Source organism: Pteropus alecto, unplaced genomic scaffold (assembly GCF_000325575.1).
Source record: "Pteropus alecto unplaced genomic scaffold, ASM32557v1 scaffold45, whole genome shotgun sequence".
NCBI lineage: Eukaryota > Metazoa > Chordata > Mammalia > Chiroptera > Pteropodidae > Pteropus > Pteropus alecto.
The window spans coordinates 23,932,019-23,946,936 of record NW_006442491.1 but is presented as its reverse complement, the minus strand read 5'-3'; the positions used below and the strand labels follow the sequence as shown (position 1 = coordinate 23,946,936).

At 48.5% G+C, this 14,918-nt stretch overlaps 1 protein-coding gene across 1 annotated transcript in view; it reads right to left on the bottom strand.

Moving 5' to 3' along the window:
• Positions 1–14,918, bottom strand: part of ARHGAP40 (Rho GTPase activating protein 40) — a 34,482-nt gene that overhangs the window by 5,353 nt on the left and 14,211 nt on the right. Inside the window, exons 2-11 of the mRNA XM_025039983.1 lie at positions 13,057–13,259; positions 9,826–10,046; positions 9,183–9,258; positions 8,466–8,614; positions 6,827–6,992; positions 5,241–5,332; positions 4,718–4,795; positions 4,173–4,332; positions 2,284–2,366; positions 459–665 (exon numbers count right to left, since the gene is read on the bottom strand). Of these exons, the coding sequence (XP_024895751.1) occupies positions 459–665; positions 2,284–2,366; positions 4,173–4,332; positions 4,718–4,795; positions 5,241–5,332; positions 6,827–6,992; positions 8,466–8,614; positions 9,183–9,258; positions 9,826–10,046; positions 13,057–13,259 (1,435 nt within the window). The remainder of the gene's footprint in view (positions 1–458; positions 666–2,283; positions 2,367–4,172; positions 4,333–4,717; positions 4,796–5,240; positions 5,333–6,826; positions 6,993–8,465; positions 8,615–9,182; positions 9,259–9,825; positions 10,047–13,056; positions 13,260–14,918) is intronic.

Genomic DNA, 14,918 nt, shown 5'->3' with positions numbered 1-14,918 from the left:
CCCTGCTCTTGTTCCTGGCTTTGGATTGTTATGCGAGGCAAGGTTCATGGGACAGGGGTGCCTTGGTTATCTGGCTCAGGCTTTTCCCTGAGCCTCAGAGGGAGGGGGCTTTTTCAGCGTCATTAAAATTTTAAAGTGAAGGAATTATTTGTGGGAGTTCAAGGATACCCCCCGGCACTTAATCTGGGATAGACCAGACGACAATGGATTGACTGAGAAGTACAGCAGTGTGGACACCTTTTGGACGCTAGGGCAAGGAAAAAAGATGACCCTGGCCATATATAGGATCCAACAAAGGTCCCAGAAGAGACAAAATGAAGTATTTGAAAGGACAGTACCCACAATCATGGATGGCCGCGGTAACAGAGCAGCTGTACCCAGAGGAGAACAGGGTCTCGTGCCTGCCACCCTGATGGACACCCCGTCTCCTCCACTCACGGGGGGCCCACAGCACTCACCGTCCAGAGCAGATCCTGGTAGTGCACCATCATCTGCACCACCTCGGCTGCCCCCTCTGCCAGCTGCTTCTCCTTGCCCCTGGAGAGTTTGGGGGGCTGCCCTCGGTGCAGGAAGAGATTAGGGGCCATCACTGTGGAAACGTTCCACAGAGTCATCTTGTTGTTCCGCTCTCGGGCCACCACCTTCCTGAGGAATTCCAGGAGCGCCTGCAGGGGGCACAGGACCTCCTTCCAATCTCAGCACGTCCCTGCTGCCCCCCCTCTTCCCCAGAACACCCTGCTGTGCTACTTGGGGGCCATGTGGAAGGAGCCGGGGGCTGGAATAGATTTCAGTTCCAGCTTTGCCATCAGCCCACCCCACGACCTCTCTGTTTCCTGCTCTGCAAAATGTGGCCCAGACCCCTCCCCTTCCCTGCTCCCTCAGGGATTAATGAGACACATCTTCAACTTGCAGCAGAAAAGAGCCACGGCTCTGAGAAGTGGGTCTTTTCATGACAAATCCCAAGACAGCTGCTTTTTCTGAATCTGGGGAGTCTGAATCTGCCCAAAAGGCAAGGGAAAGAATAGGGAAGAAAGGGAGAAAATGATAATAGCTGCCATTTGTTAAGTATTCTTTGTGTTCTTGGTCCCTTAGTTAGCACTTTACGTGCATTTATCATCTCATTTTATCCTCACAACAGCTCTATAAAGTAGGTTCTACTGTACCCATTATACAGAGAAGGAAACTGGCTTGGAGAATGTGCCCAAGGCCACATCGCCGGTAAGGATGAAGGGAAGGAGGGAGGGATAGAGGAGTGAAAAGATGAATGGATGGATGGTTGGGTGGTATGAGGATGGATAGAAGGAAAAAAGGAAGGAAGGAAGGAAGGAAGGAAGGAAGGAAGGAAGGAAGGAAGGAAGGAAGGAAGGAAGGAAGGAAGGAAGGGCATATACTGAGTACCTACAAAGTACCGCATCTTCTACTCTACCATTCCTTATGTGTTAGCTCTTATATTCCCAAAACAATCACACAAATGCTATTGTTATCCTGTTTACTGAAAAGGAAACAGAAATTCAAAGAGGCTCTCTCTTCAACAAAGCTGAGGCACAAGGAGGGAAAGTCACTTGAGCCCAGCTCTATTTGGTTTCGAATACTTCCTTGGGGCCTCCTATGTCCAAATCAGACAAGGAGTCCAGTAGACCTGGGGCCTCCTCACAGCCTCACCCCAGAGGTACATCTGGGGTTTGACCCAAGGACAGGCAGGAGGGTACTGGGAGCTCAGCAAAGGCTGTGCCCCAGCCCATCCTGAGCACCCACTCCCATAACACACCGTGGGAATTCCCTGAAAGAGTATTTCCCAAACTGGTGGCCCACAGAACACCAGTGCCCTGCAAGGCTTTCTATAACAAAAGAGGTCCATGAACTGCTACATGCTCTATCTAGCCCCACTTGGAGATTCACAAAGCTTAAGTGCATCAAAGGTCAAAAGCTCTGAGGAGTCTTATAGGAAAGAATGATCTTTAACTTTGTGTCAGTAACTGCGTGTTTACCCATCTTATTTGAATGCAGAACCCTTTTTTCCGTGACACCTGTGAGCCCCACACAGAGCTGATGTTCGGCAGCGCACATCCTCGTGAGCACTGTGTCCTTTCAGACCTCGTCTGCTCTCTTTAAGGGAAAAGTCTCAGGAAAGACTTGGCCATCACTATTGGTCATCACTGCCCCTACTCCCCGGCACCTAGCAGAGTTGCTGAATGAATGAAGGAGTGAATGAGCATATTTGGAGCCGTCGCTGTGGCTGTGGGCTGACATGATGGAGAGGCAGCAGTTGGAGGTAACTTTTACCTTCAGGGCGTTTCTGTTGGGTTCCGGGAGGACTAGGATGAGCAGGTGCAGGGCCTGCAGGCGCTGCTTCAGGTCAGGGATGTCTGAGGGAAGAGGGAGGACTTGGTCTCAGGTCTGCCAGAGAGGCTCAGGGACTCTGGAGGCCCCATTTGGGGAGTGGAGATTCCAGAGCTGAGAGTCTTCGTTATAAGCCTGGGACTGTTTCCTGGTCTAGTGTCAGCTCAGACAGAGCCCCAACCCGTACTGGTCACGAGGCTCACTCTCTATACCGTGTGAGTAAAAATACACATGCAAACACACACACACGCGTGCACACACATGCCCCAATGTGCAGACTGATAGACATAGCCTAGGGTCAGAAACGCAATGGCCCAGCAACCACCCTTAGGAGAGGAGATAGATAGCTCAACTGGTTTAATAATCTCCTTGTGTTTTGAGGGTTGAAAAGGAAAAGCTGTCCCAAACCTGGGGTCAGGGTCTCCAGGGAGAAGGGGAGATGGCAGGAATAGAATTCAGAGAAAGAATTCATCAGACCAGGCCCATCAGCTGAGAGCTAGAAGGAGCCTGGAGGACAGCTGTGTAGGGGGACACAAAGGCACCCAGTGCTTTGTCCCTAAGATCCTGTGTGCCATTCATTCATTCATTCATTCACTCATTTGCTCAGTCAACAAATACCGTCAAGAACCTATTAGATGCTAAGCTCCAATCCAGGGACCAGGGACATAGCGGTGAAGGAAACAAACAGGCAGCAGATTCATGGAGCTTATGTTTTGGGGCAGAAGACAGACAATAAACAAGCAAAGAAATACCTAAGTATCTTTAGACATTGATTCATACTAAGAAGAAAATAACACAGAGTATTATGACAGGCAGTGCCTAGTGGGCAGACATGTCAGGTCAGGGAGGGCCTTTTTGAGGCGTTGACATTGAGCTGACATCCAAAGGCCAAGAGGCAGCCAGCCACATGATGGAGCGGGGGCAGATTCCCAGGTAGAGAGAGCAGCAAGTGCTGAGGCTGAAGAAGGAAGAGAAATGGTCCTCTCACAGCCAGATGGAGGGGACAGAGGGGTCCAGGAGGGGGAAGAGGAGGAGGTGGGTCAGAGGTGGGAGGGCCTGAGCGAGGAGGGCCCTGTGGCTGGTCGAGAATGAGGGTTTATTCCAAATGGGTTGTGGAGTCTGTGAAGCCACAGAGAGATGTGATCTGCTCTGCTCTACTTGAGAAGCAAAGGCGAGAGAGGATTTCTCTAGGTCCCTGCCCTCCGGCCCTGGGGTGGAAATCAGGCTGCCTGAGGCCTGAAGCTTTTTGGAGAACTGGAGAGAGAATGAGAGAGTGCGCCTAGGCTTCCCTTGGGGTCCCAGGCAGGTCGCTTTACTCTTTTGAGAAAAATATAAGTGACCGTGTTTACCCTCTAAGGATTACGAAGGGACCCAGGTGTGAACACAAATGTGCAGAATACAGAGGGGATCTGTGCAGTGCATGCCAGTCTGCAGATGTGCACACAGACGGACATGCACACACACATGTGCTCACAGATGCACACTTAGATGAACCTGATGAGCTGGATCCTACAGACATTATGAAAAGAAGAAAACTGGTCCATGTGAGGACGAATAAGGACCGTGGTGTGCAAATCTCACTCTTCTCTCCTTCACATTACACACACACACACTTGTGTGCATATACAACACACATGCACACACACAACACATGCACATACGCACACACCTGATAGAAACCACACACATGCACACATGTGCGCACACACTTCCTCCTCCATCAGCTCGAGGTCACAGAGAACAGGTAGTTCTGTCTTCCCACCACTACTCGTCTTGACCCCAGGCCATCAGATGCTCTTCTCCCCAAATGCAAAGGGCTGGAGGACACTCACTGGGCACCACAGCGAAGGCCGGAAGGTACTCCGCAGTGAGCAGAGGCGCCGGTAGCTCCCGGATGAACCTTTTGAGCAAATCGGACGCATCATTGTGGTGAACCTCGTCCCAGCTAAAAAGGCCGGTGTAGAAATCTCTCTCCAGCTTTTGTTCCAGCCCCTGAAGGAAGAAGGAGCATGAACGAGAAGCTGGGCCACGGCTCCAGTAAAAGTTGCTGTACCACTTCTCTGGGCTTCAGTTTCCCCATCTTCAAAGTGGGGATAATAATGGCACCCACCTCGTAGGCTTGACATGAGGATTAAATGACCTAATGGTCACTTTCATTCAACAAATGTCAGCAGTCTGACTCCAGGGCCCGCACTCTCAATCCCTATGCTGTATTGTGCCGCCTCCGCCCTTTCAACCCCTCCTGGAATCCTACACCAGGCAGAGACCTGAGACAGAGCACTGACAGGCCGTGAACTGGATCCTCTCCTGGCTTAATTCACACGAGAGGGTGCTGGGAGGTGCAACCTCAATGACGAAGGGGAAGCCAAACCATTACCTTGACCCTGGCCTGGGATCCAGGCACCCTGAGAATGCCTTCAGTGTCCAGCCCTCTCTTTTCCAAACAGGACAGCAGCTACGAGAGAAAGAAACCAACATTTCAACTGGTGACCACTGAAAAGTGGAATTAGACTAGTGCGTTTGTCTCTCATGAAAACCAAGACAAGGAAAGAGCTAGAAGGTCTCCCTCAAAATAAGAAATAATAGCTTTCTTGGCCACTTCCACGAGCCAGGCATTGTTCTCAGAGCTTTTTTCTTAAATATGTATTTTCTCATTCAATTCTTAAAAGAAGAATGCCCTTATTATAACCCCACTTCACAGATACTGAAAGGCAGGCTCACAGAGGTTCAAAAATTCACCCCAAGTCTCTCAGCTAAGCATGTGTCAGAGCCAGAATTTGAACCCAGCTCTCCTGAGTCTAAAGTCCACGCTCTTATCCCCCAGGCTAGACATCTCCCAACAATTGTGCCCAGAGCCAGCCTCTCGCCAGCTAAATAAGCCCAATCTAGGGACAACTTACAGCTTGAAGGACCAGAGGGACCTGGGTGCTGGGGTGGGCTTTGCGGTCAGCTTCCAGCAGGGCTTCGAGGGGCACACCGAAAAGGCGAGTTTCTGTGGGATGGCAAAAGAACAGAAGGGCATTTCACTTCCTGGAATGACAACTGGGCTCTGACCTGCAAGATCTCCTGGGCGACTGAAATCACACCTTTCCCTGCATGAGGACTGAGCTCTCTGGACAGTGGCCCAGCTCAAACTGGCCTCAGCAATAATGAAGACGTTAGAGGCATCACAGAGCAGGAAATCTCGGCTGGATAAAGAGATGTTCAGAGGAAAACGAGCTGCTGCCCCAGGGAGCGCTGGGTATCAGACGTAACAATGGCCTGGGGTAGAGAGAGGGTCTAGCTCCACAGGGATGGGACTTGCAGTCTTCTCGGGTACACCTGTCCTCCCAAATCTACTCTGCAGTGTCCTTCATTCTCTCTTCACCTGCCTATCCCTTCTCTACTAAAGCCCTACTCCTGGTTTTTCTTATCCACCATTCTCTTGTCTTTAAAGAAACAAAAAATCGCATTGTATAATGTTGACAATGGTGCAGTGAGATGAACACTCTCATACGCTGTTGAAGAGTGATCTATACCAAGAACTCTGTCAGTATATTCTAAAATAATCTAAGACGCATTTAAAGTTGTATATGCAGCAGGAGTAGCGATTGTGTTTTATAATAGGAAAAACATTGGACATAATAAAAATCCACTAATAGGGAAAAGATTAAATAAATTAGGATATCTCCATAAGGAGGAAAATAGTACCCTGGTTAAAAATCTTGTCTTTGAAGAATGTTTAATAGTTGTGGCAAATAATAATATTGTCCCAAATTCATTACCCCTCCATGTCTCTGTACCCTTTTTGCCACGTGAATTTGCAATTCTTCCCATTAAAGAAGCAGAAAATGCTTCCCCACTCCTCGCTAGTCAGCCAGGTGATAGCTTTGGTCAGAGGAGCAGTAGCCTCCATGATGCAAGCAGAGGCTTCAAATACATCGTGTGGTAGGTTCGTCCTCTTGTGTTTCTGCCTTTGTCATCAGAACATGATCCAGATGGCCTGCTGGTCCCAGGAGGATAAGGAGCATGTGAAGCGGACCCAGCCCCAACCCACAATTTGGAACTAAGCCTAGCTTAGATCAGCCAACCAATCCCCCAGTTCACCTAAAAACATGTGAACAAGAGTAAATAATTATTGATTTGTCATTAGTTTTGAGGTTGCTCGTTATGTAGCATTATTGTGGTAATAGTTGAATGAGATAACTGAGAAATGCCCATATTTCTATAGTATTCAGTGAAAAAAAGGATACACATACATGGGGGGAGGAGAGAAAGAACGTTACTAGTGCTTATAACTGAATTGTATTTTTCCTTTTTGGATTTTACTCTATGTCCCAAATTTCCTACAATAAGCAGGAATTGTTTTCATATGCAGCAAAAATACACACAACAGAAGGAAGTAAAGCAGCTAAGCATGTTTTGGTGGAAGATTCCTCACACAGCTCCCTGGGTGAGAAAGCCAGGACTACAGCCACAGGGATTTTGAGGAGCCCCGACTGCTGACCTGCCGCCTTCCGCTTCCCGGCTTTGCTCCTCTTCAGGTCCAAGCCGAGGACGTCACAGAGTGCAGTCAGCTCGATGAGGGCCAAAGCAGGGATCTTCTTCATGTCCTGCAAGGCCAGGTCTCCTATCCTCGTCAAACCAAGTCTGCCTTTGGGGATCCTGAACTCCTAGGGAGAGAAGTAGAGACAATCGCTCAAGCCACAAGTCCTGCGTGTGTTGTGGCTCCACCCCCTTCTCCATGCCCCGCCCCTCCACCTCCCCTCACCCCACCTCCCTGATTAGGCGGAGGAAGCGCGGAGTGGATGAGAGCAGAGGCTCTGGATTCCATCCCAGATTCAAGTCCAAGCTCTACCTCTGACTGACTGGGTCACATTCTTAGCCTCTAATCCCCCACCTGTAATCATAAAATAGTGCCTGCCTCATAAGGTTTTTGTGAGATTAGGGTGCCAAACACATAGGGAGACCCCAATCAATGGAAGCTGTTTCTACTGCCTGCATTTCAACACGTGAAGCTGGGGGAGAGGGATTTCACACTCACACACACACACACACACACACACACAACGGGCCTTTTGTTATTGCTTCTATTCTGGTCTTTTGTTGCTCTCCCTCACCCCATCTGACCCTACCCTTGGCCGTGCCACCCCCAGATCCAGTGTTCTTCTTCTTCACTCTGAATAATGATAGAATATTAACTGAAAAATAAATAATGCCTGACAGCGCCATCTAGAGGCAACAGTGGAGATCTGCAGGCAGCTCCAGGAATTCCTGCCTTCTATGGTGAAAAAGAACAAGAGCGAGGACCAGGTTTGTTCAGTATTTGTCTGGAGGACTTGACCAGATTAGGCCCCGGTACCCCATTCGAGCACTCCGTCAGAGAAGGGAAAGGAAGCATGTGTGTGGTCATATGTAATAACGTTATGGCTATAACACGATCTATTGCTTGCTATATGGGCTATGAAGTCACACTCTCTGGGTTCAAATTGTGACTTCACCTGTGAGTTTGGGTAAGCAATTTTACATTTCTGTCAGTTTTCTTACCTGTAAATTGGGGCTAATAGCAGTATCTACTTCACAGGGTTTGGGGGAAGATTAAATTTGATAAAGCATATAAAGCAGTGCCTGACACATAGTGAGTACTCAATTATTATAATTATTATTTAAGTTTATTTACACAATTACTACCCACGGAGTAAAATTAAATCATGTATGTAAAGTACTTGGTATAATGCCTGGTCCACAGTAAGAGGTCAATATGTGGTATCTTTAGCATTATTAATCATTATCATCATTCATAGTTTAATGGAGAAGTCAAATCATCAAGTCTAGGAGATAATGTTAAACATTAATTATCTGATACTTTAGAAATAGAAAGTCATTCTTTAAAAATTTTATTTGATGTACTATGGTTACATAAGATATTACCACTGGAGAAATGAGCTGAAGAGTACATGAGAACCCTGTACTATTTTTGCTGTGTCTTGTGACTCTCAAATTATTTTAAAATAAAAAGAAAAATTCTATTTGAGTGAATGAAAGTACTTGCACTTTGGATTAGAGGTTATTGCAGGGATGGGAGCAAATTCCTTAAGCAGTAGAGAGTAATGGTTAGCAGGGGGCCTGGCTGCCAGCCTCCTCACCGGCAGGGAACCCTTGCTCCAGGCACAGGTGTCTCCCAGGGGTGGCCTGCTTCTCTGCAGCAGTGCGGCTTGTTCCGAGTACGCAGAGTCCATGTGGAAGGCTTCCTCCCTCCTAGCCTGTGGCTGCGGCCCCTCAGGCTCTGCTGCTGCTGGGGAAACAGAAGGGAGAGGCATTCAGGACTGGCTTCCTCCCTCTTCCTCCAAGCTCAGAGCCCCAGGAAGTGATTTCTCAGGCTTGTGCCCTTGCTCAGGCTCAGTAAACTCAGCAGCAGTGCCTAAGATTAGGGGGCTGAGATCATGACGCCAGGAAGCAAGTTCTTAGGCTGAGGACTCAGGCCCTTTGTCCCAAGAAGTGATTTCCCAGGCTCCCGCTCAAAGCCCCAGGATTAAATCAATAAGTTTAGGACTCTGACGCATTGCCCAGGAAGTAATTTTCTAGCTAAGGCCCATTGCCCCAGGAAGTGGTTTCCTAGCTAAGGCTCATTGCCCAGGAGGTGATTTTTCCAGGCTGAGGCCCATGGGCCTGATGGGAAAACTCTACTCAAGGGCCCAACTTGTCCCTTTGGGGTTTCTTCCTACTGCCTTCAAGCAGGAAAGGCAAGGAACCAGCAAGAAGAGGAAAATGCTCAGAGGTGCGCACCTTCTCTTACGTCTCAGAGAAGCCCCTTGGTGCAGCCTGGAGGATCCCTAGGGCCCTAGAGAATGAAAACTACTTACCTGGAGAAGACGTAGGGGTCCCGGAACTGATCTGGGTCCATTTCATACTCGAGTCTCCATTCTCTGAAGACATTTCCTATGCAAATTACACATAATTCCCACTTAGTTGTGTGGGAGGCAGATGATACCCATGCAACCTTGGGAAATAGAAGCCATTCATGACCCATCTACACAGCGGGAACTAAAGCTCAGAGATCTTGCCCAAGATGCCACAGCTGCCAAGTCGGGGGTGGGCATTGGGGCCCAGGTCTGTCTGCCTTCAGTGTCTATCGTATCAATCATGTGTTATGCCATTTCGAATCCATTCCAAGAAAGAATCAAATGCCCACAAACTGTCAGGTTACAAGTGCCAGCAGGATATACAAATGACAATAAAAAGTATTAAAATTGTACTGATAATAGTTATATAGAGAGAGTACTTAAGCTTTCAGGTCTACCCGAGGACACAGTGACAACAAACACACTCTGGCATACACGGCAGACAGACCTATACGCACCATGGGGACACAAGGGCATCCAAGCCCATATGTGAGCACACACCAAGACAGTCCTGCAGCAGAATCACCGCATCGCTTAGCTGTGGTGGCATCACAATGGCCCCAGACAGACAGGGCCTGCAGTGACCCTTATGCTACTTACTTACCTGTGAATTGAAGCCCCCAAAGATATCCCTGACATCTCTGACAGGTGCCTTGTGTCGTCTTCGGGCCGAGCGGGTGTAGATGTCCAGCCGGCGGCATACAGCGGCCACCTGGGTCTGTGTGAGGGTGGACAGGAGCCCCCGGTGATGACCGTCCAGGCCTGGGCCACCAAGGAGGCCTGACAAGCCTGTGTCTTGTAGCCACTGGGATTCCATTTCTCCTTCTGCCAATAGAGGGGCAAATGACACCTTTCATCAATGCCCAGATGAACACACACAGCCACACACTCAGCCACCAGCACTAATCGCACACAGAAACACACACTCACATGGAAGCAGGAAACATCCATCTATCTGATCATGAGACCCACTAACACCAACTACACTCTTCAATGGGGAGAAGATCTGACAAACATCTGAGACTTTGGGAGGAACGGATGGTGTTAATCAGTATCTGAATTTAAACCTATTGCTCCACATTCTCTTGGAAATAGCAAGCTAAGGAATGGCGTCTATATGTTCTGATTCTAGAATGTAGCAATGAACTCACTCCCCGTCCCATATCTGGAAGAGACCGCCACAGGGTCATGTGGGCCCATCCGTGGAGAATGTGGGCAAGCAGCTGGTGTCCCCTTGGGAAGTCTCACTCTAGTCAAGACTGCTTGTTTCGGAATAGTCCCCTCAACTATTTGTGCTTTGTAAGGAAACTGCCATGGTCCTACAGCAAAACCATTCACCCAAATAGTGGGGACCTGTGTAACTGCAGATTCCCAAGTCCCAACTCCAGAGAGTCTGTCCTAGGAGTTCAGGCTCAGGGCCTGGGGATCTGCACTCGAGTCCCCCCGCCAAGGTGATTCTAATACAGCGGAGTCTGAGATCATACTTGAGAAATGGCCTGGCCAGTTCCTCCTTTCTTCGGGAGGAAGTTGTACCCATGTGTGAGCGTCGGATTAGTGGGGTGTATTTAGTTATGCTCAGTGTTGACCAAGTTAGTCAACTAGGTGTTGGTGGCTCAAAAAACAAAACTGCTTTTACAGAAGCCCACATTGTGCAGATAAGCCAGGCACAAGAGTCTTTCCAGTCTACGGCCATGCCACCCTGAACGTGCCCAACCTCGGAAGCTAAGCAGGGTCAGGCCTGGTTAGTAGTACTTGGATGGGAGACCACCCAGGAAGATCAGGTGCTGGAGGCATTAAAAAAAAAAAAAAAAAAAAGTCTTTCCCCAACGTCTCCCCTGCACTTGGGAACCAAACAAACCCTTCCAGGGCAGCCACATTTTGTGGGTCCTCCCCTAACTTGTGCCAGCGAGCGAAGGCACTGTTTCTACTGTAATGTCAGGGCCTTTTTCCCTTCCTGCTAACCACGGTGTCATTTGTACAGAATCTTACAAAAAAAAACAAACCAGTGTTTCCTGGTTTGCAGAAGTTCACCTACCACCCTTGTCATTTTATCTGCATTTCAATCGTCCTGTACAACTATTTACTAAATATTTTTCCCTAATCATGGGTTACATTTTTACTTAAACAAATTTATTTTATTTTATTTTATTTTATCTTAATTTAATTTAATTATAATTACTTTGGTGCATTGGCCCACAACAAACCAATCCATTTTAAAAGGAAACACTATCCCAAGCATAAATGGAGCATCCACATCACCTGCCTACATAAAAGTTAATGGGAAGCAATGAATATATTAACATTCTCGGCTCCATGCCACCCAGAGGCTCTCGCTGTCCCGTGAGTCTAAAAAAGCTCCCATTTCCACTTAGCTGTCTAAACCCCCTTTTCCACCTCGACCTCAGCTCCTCTGTTTTGTTTGAAATGGGATTGACGGCCATATGATGACGGCAGACAGGTCTCTTGCAGTGGAGGCCATCTCCTAAAACGACCTCTTAGATCACCAGAATTTGCATTTTACAGTCGGAGACACTGCGGTAGACCATTCGGCCTCTAGGAGATCTAAGCCTCCCGTGTGACCACACGTTTTGTACGCCACAGACAAGCATATGCCAAACCGAGACGGTTTTTGTGCAGATGCCCTTTCGTTCCCTCGTTCCCTGAACAAGTGAGATGGAGCACGAGAATGCGCTCGGCTCTGTTTAAAACGCTGAGGATACAGTGATGGACAATGACCTTAACCTCGTGGAGCTTGCACTCAAGTGGGGGACACAGATAAATGTGCAAATAAATACACCGTGTGACGTCAGGTGGGGATAAGTGCTCTAACAATAAATAAAGCAGGGCAAGGGGCTAGAGAGTGAAGGCCAGGGATACACAGGGAAGTCAAGCTGTCCAAGGAGGTGACATCTGAGCCCAGTCTTGACTGGAGAGAACAAGCCGTGGAGATCCTGGGGGAGGAGCGCTTCGGGCAGAGGGGGCAGCGAGGACAAAGGCTCTGCAGCAGGGGTGGGCCTTCGTGGTCAAGGAAGCAAGGAGGCCCACGCGGCAGCGTGGAGAGGTAGAAAGACAGGTGGGAGGGCGCGAGGCAAGGGGAGCTTGGGGCCAGTTTTGTAAAGCCTCGTCAGCGGTGATGTGCTGGTTTTACGTGTCCCTGATTTCTCTGACTCTCACCCCGTTAAGAGGTGGGGTCTAGTTCCCTTTCCCTTGAATGTGGCTGTACATAGGGAAATAGGATATAGCGGAAGCGACGCTGCCTTTCTTCCAAAGCCGGTCACAAACGGCGAGCCAGCTTCTGTCCGGCTCTCCCCGCTTCTCCCACCCTCTCTCTCCACCCGCCCTCCACCCTCCTTTCTCTCAGCTTCTGTTCTTGGAACCCAGTTGCCTTGCAGTGAGGAAGCCCAGGCCTCACACTGAGGCCAAGAGTAGATACTCCAGGCAACAGTCCATGTGAAGCCCAGCTGTGGGTCACATCCACCACCAGACACAGGAGAAATCTTTTGCGATGACTCCAGGCCCAGCTACCATCTGACTGTGATTGCATGAGAGTCTCTGAGGGAGAACCGCCTAGCTGAGCCCTGTAAACCCCAGAACAGTAAGATCTAGTAATAATAATAATAATAAATAATAATAATCTAACTTACATTATTAAAAGAACATTTTGACTGTTGCATGGAGAACAGACGGCAAAGAGCAAGCGTGGAGCAGAAAGACCAGCGGAAAGGATACTGCACCAGTCCAAGCAAGAGAGAAAGCTCTCTCATGTTCCAGTTGGTGTCTGGACCTCTCCCATGTCTGCCCCTTCCACCCAGCAGCCCCCTCCAGGGCTCCTCACCCTCTGGGGGTCGACCTTCACCCCCGCTGCCATCCTCTTCTTTCGGCTCATTCCTCTGTTGGATCTGCTCCACCTCCATCCAAAAGCCATCCATGGACAAGCTCTCCGCCGAGGACAGCCGGGAGTGGGAGCATTGGGCGGGGCGTGCTCGCAGGAGGTTCTTCTGGGGAAGCTGATTCATTGGACCTGAGGAGGGGGCAGAACTGCAGCAAGCAGGGAGGGAGGGGAGAAGTCAGGCAAAGCTCTGCTCCTGATGGAGTTTGTCTCGAGGCTTTGTGGTTCACCAGAAATCTGCCTGGAGCTTCTGGAATTGGGCGAGCTTATCGAGTATACTTCTCAGGGTGACAGACACGCAGCTAGTCTCAGCAAATTTACTAGTTTTCCCATCACCCCCCCTCAGAATCACTCAGAAACAAATGATGCTGCAGAGGATGGAGAAAGCACCACACGCCTCTGCTTCTTTCTTCCTTCTTGGGCAAGGTGAACAATCTTTGACACACGTATGGAAGAGCCAACGTTGATAAGAGGGAATTAAACACCAGGGCGCATGAGGAAATTACAGTGCAGATCCTGACTCATCTCACTAAATTTTTACCTGAAATGTCAATTGGCTCCTCCCCACCCACACCCCCTTATTTGTGAATCTGGCTTCCATGGCCCTGGCTTCCCTATTTACAACACATGACCACCTCAGCCCCTCCTCTCCTCCAGTCAAATCTGAACAGACTGAATGAAGCCCCAGATCACAGAGGTTCTATCCACCAAACGAGCCAATCAGATTCTCTCAAGAGATTCAGGGAGTTAGTGTCAGGTACGTGAACTGGGAAGCCATGTGAAAATGGTGGGGCGAGAGCAGCCAGTCTCCTTTTAAAAAAGCAAAAAGAGGACCCTCTGCAGCCATGGAGAGATGGTGAGGGACCGACCTCAGCTGGATTTTCCAGGTCGCAGTTCCAGCCTCTCCTTGTTCAGCTGACGGCGTTGTGGTTTACCCTCAGAGCCCCAGATCCCTGCCGCTCCTCTTCTTCACTAACTATTTGGTTCCACTTTGTGCAAATAATCCCAGAATAAGACCGTGCCAGTCTCCTGGCCCAAATAAATGACATTCTGGTGCTTCAAATGAGTTTGGGGATGCGATTTCTATGCTGCTGCCCTTGAGACATGGTGGATTGGGAGCCGGAGTCCACATAGACCCTAAGACATGTCAGCAAAACAGATCATAGACCACCTTGTCACTAGAGAGGGAAAATATATGCCCGATTTCATCCAACAGGAAAAAAGTATATTCCGCAAATTCTACAGATATTTTGGGTTTGGTAATGATCCCAGGCAAGATTATAGAACAAATTCCTTATTCCAAAGGAAACAATAAACATAGATGGTCTGAACTGTTTGGTTAAAAGAAAAAGACTCCATTTGTCTTTTTAAAAAATTTTTGTAAAATTTATTGGGTGAGATTGATTAATAAAATTACATAGGTTTCAAGCGTACAATTCTATAATACATTATCTGTATATTGCATTGTGTCTTCACCACCCAAAGTCAGGTCTCCGTCCGTCACCGTATATTTGACCCTCTTACCCTTAGCTACTTCCCCCTTTCCCTCTGGTAACCACCATACTGTTGTCTGTGTCTAGTGAGTTTTTGTTTGTTCGCTTGTCTTGTTTGTTCGTTAGTTGCTTTCAGTTTAATATCTCACATAAGAGTGAAATATGGTTCTTGCTTTTTCCATCTGACTTATTTCACTTGGCATTAGATAGTCTCAAGGTCCAGCCATGTTGTCGCAAATGGCACTATTTCATTTTTCTTATGGCTGAGTAGTATTTCATTGTATATATGTACTACATCTTCTGTATCCAACTTGG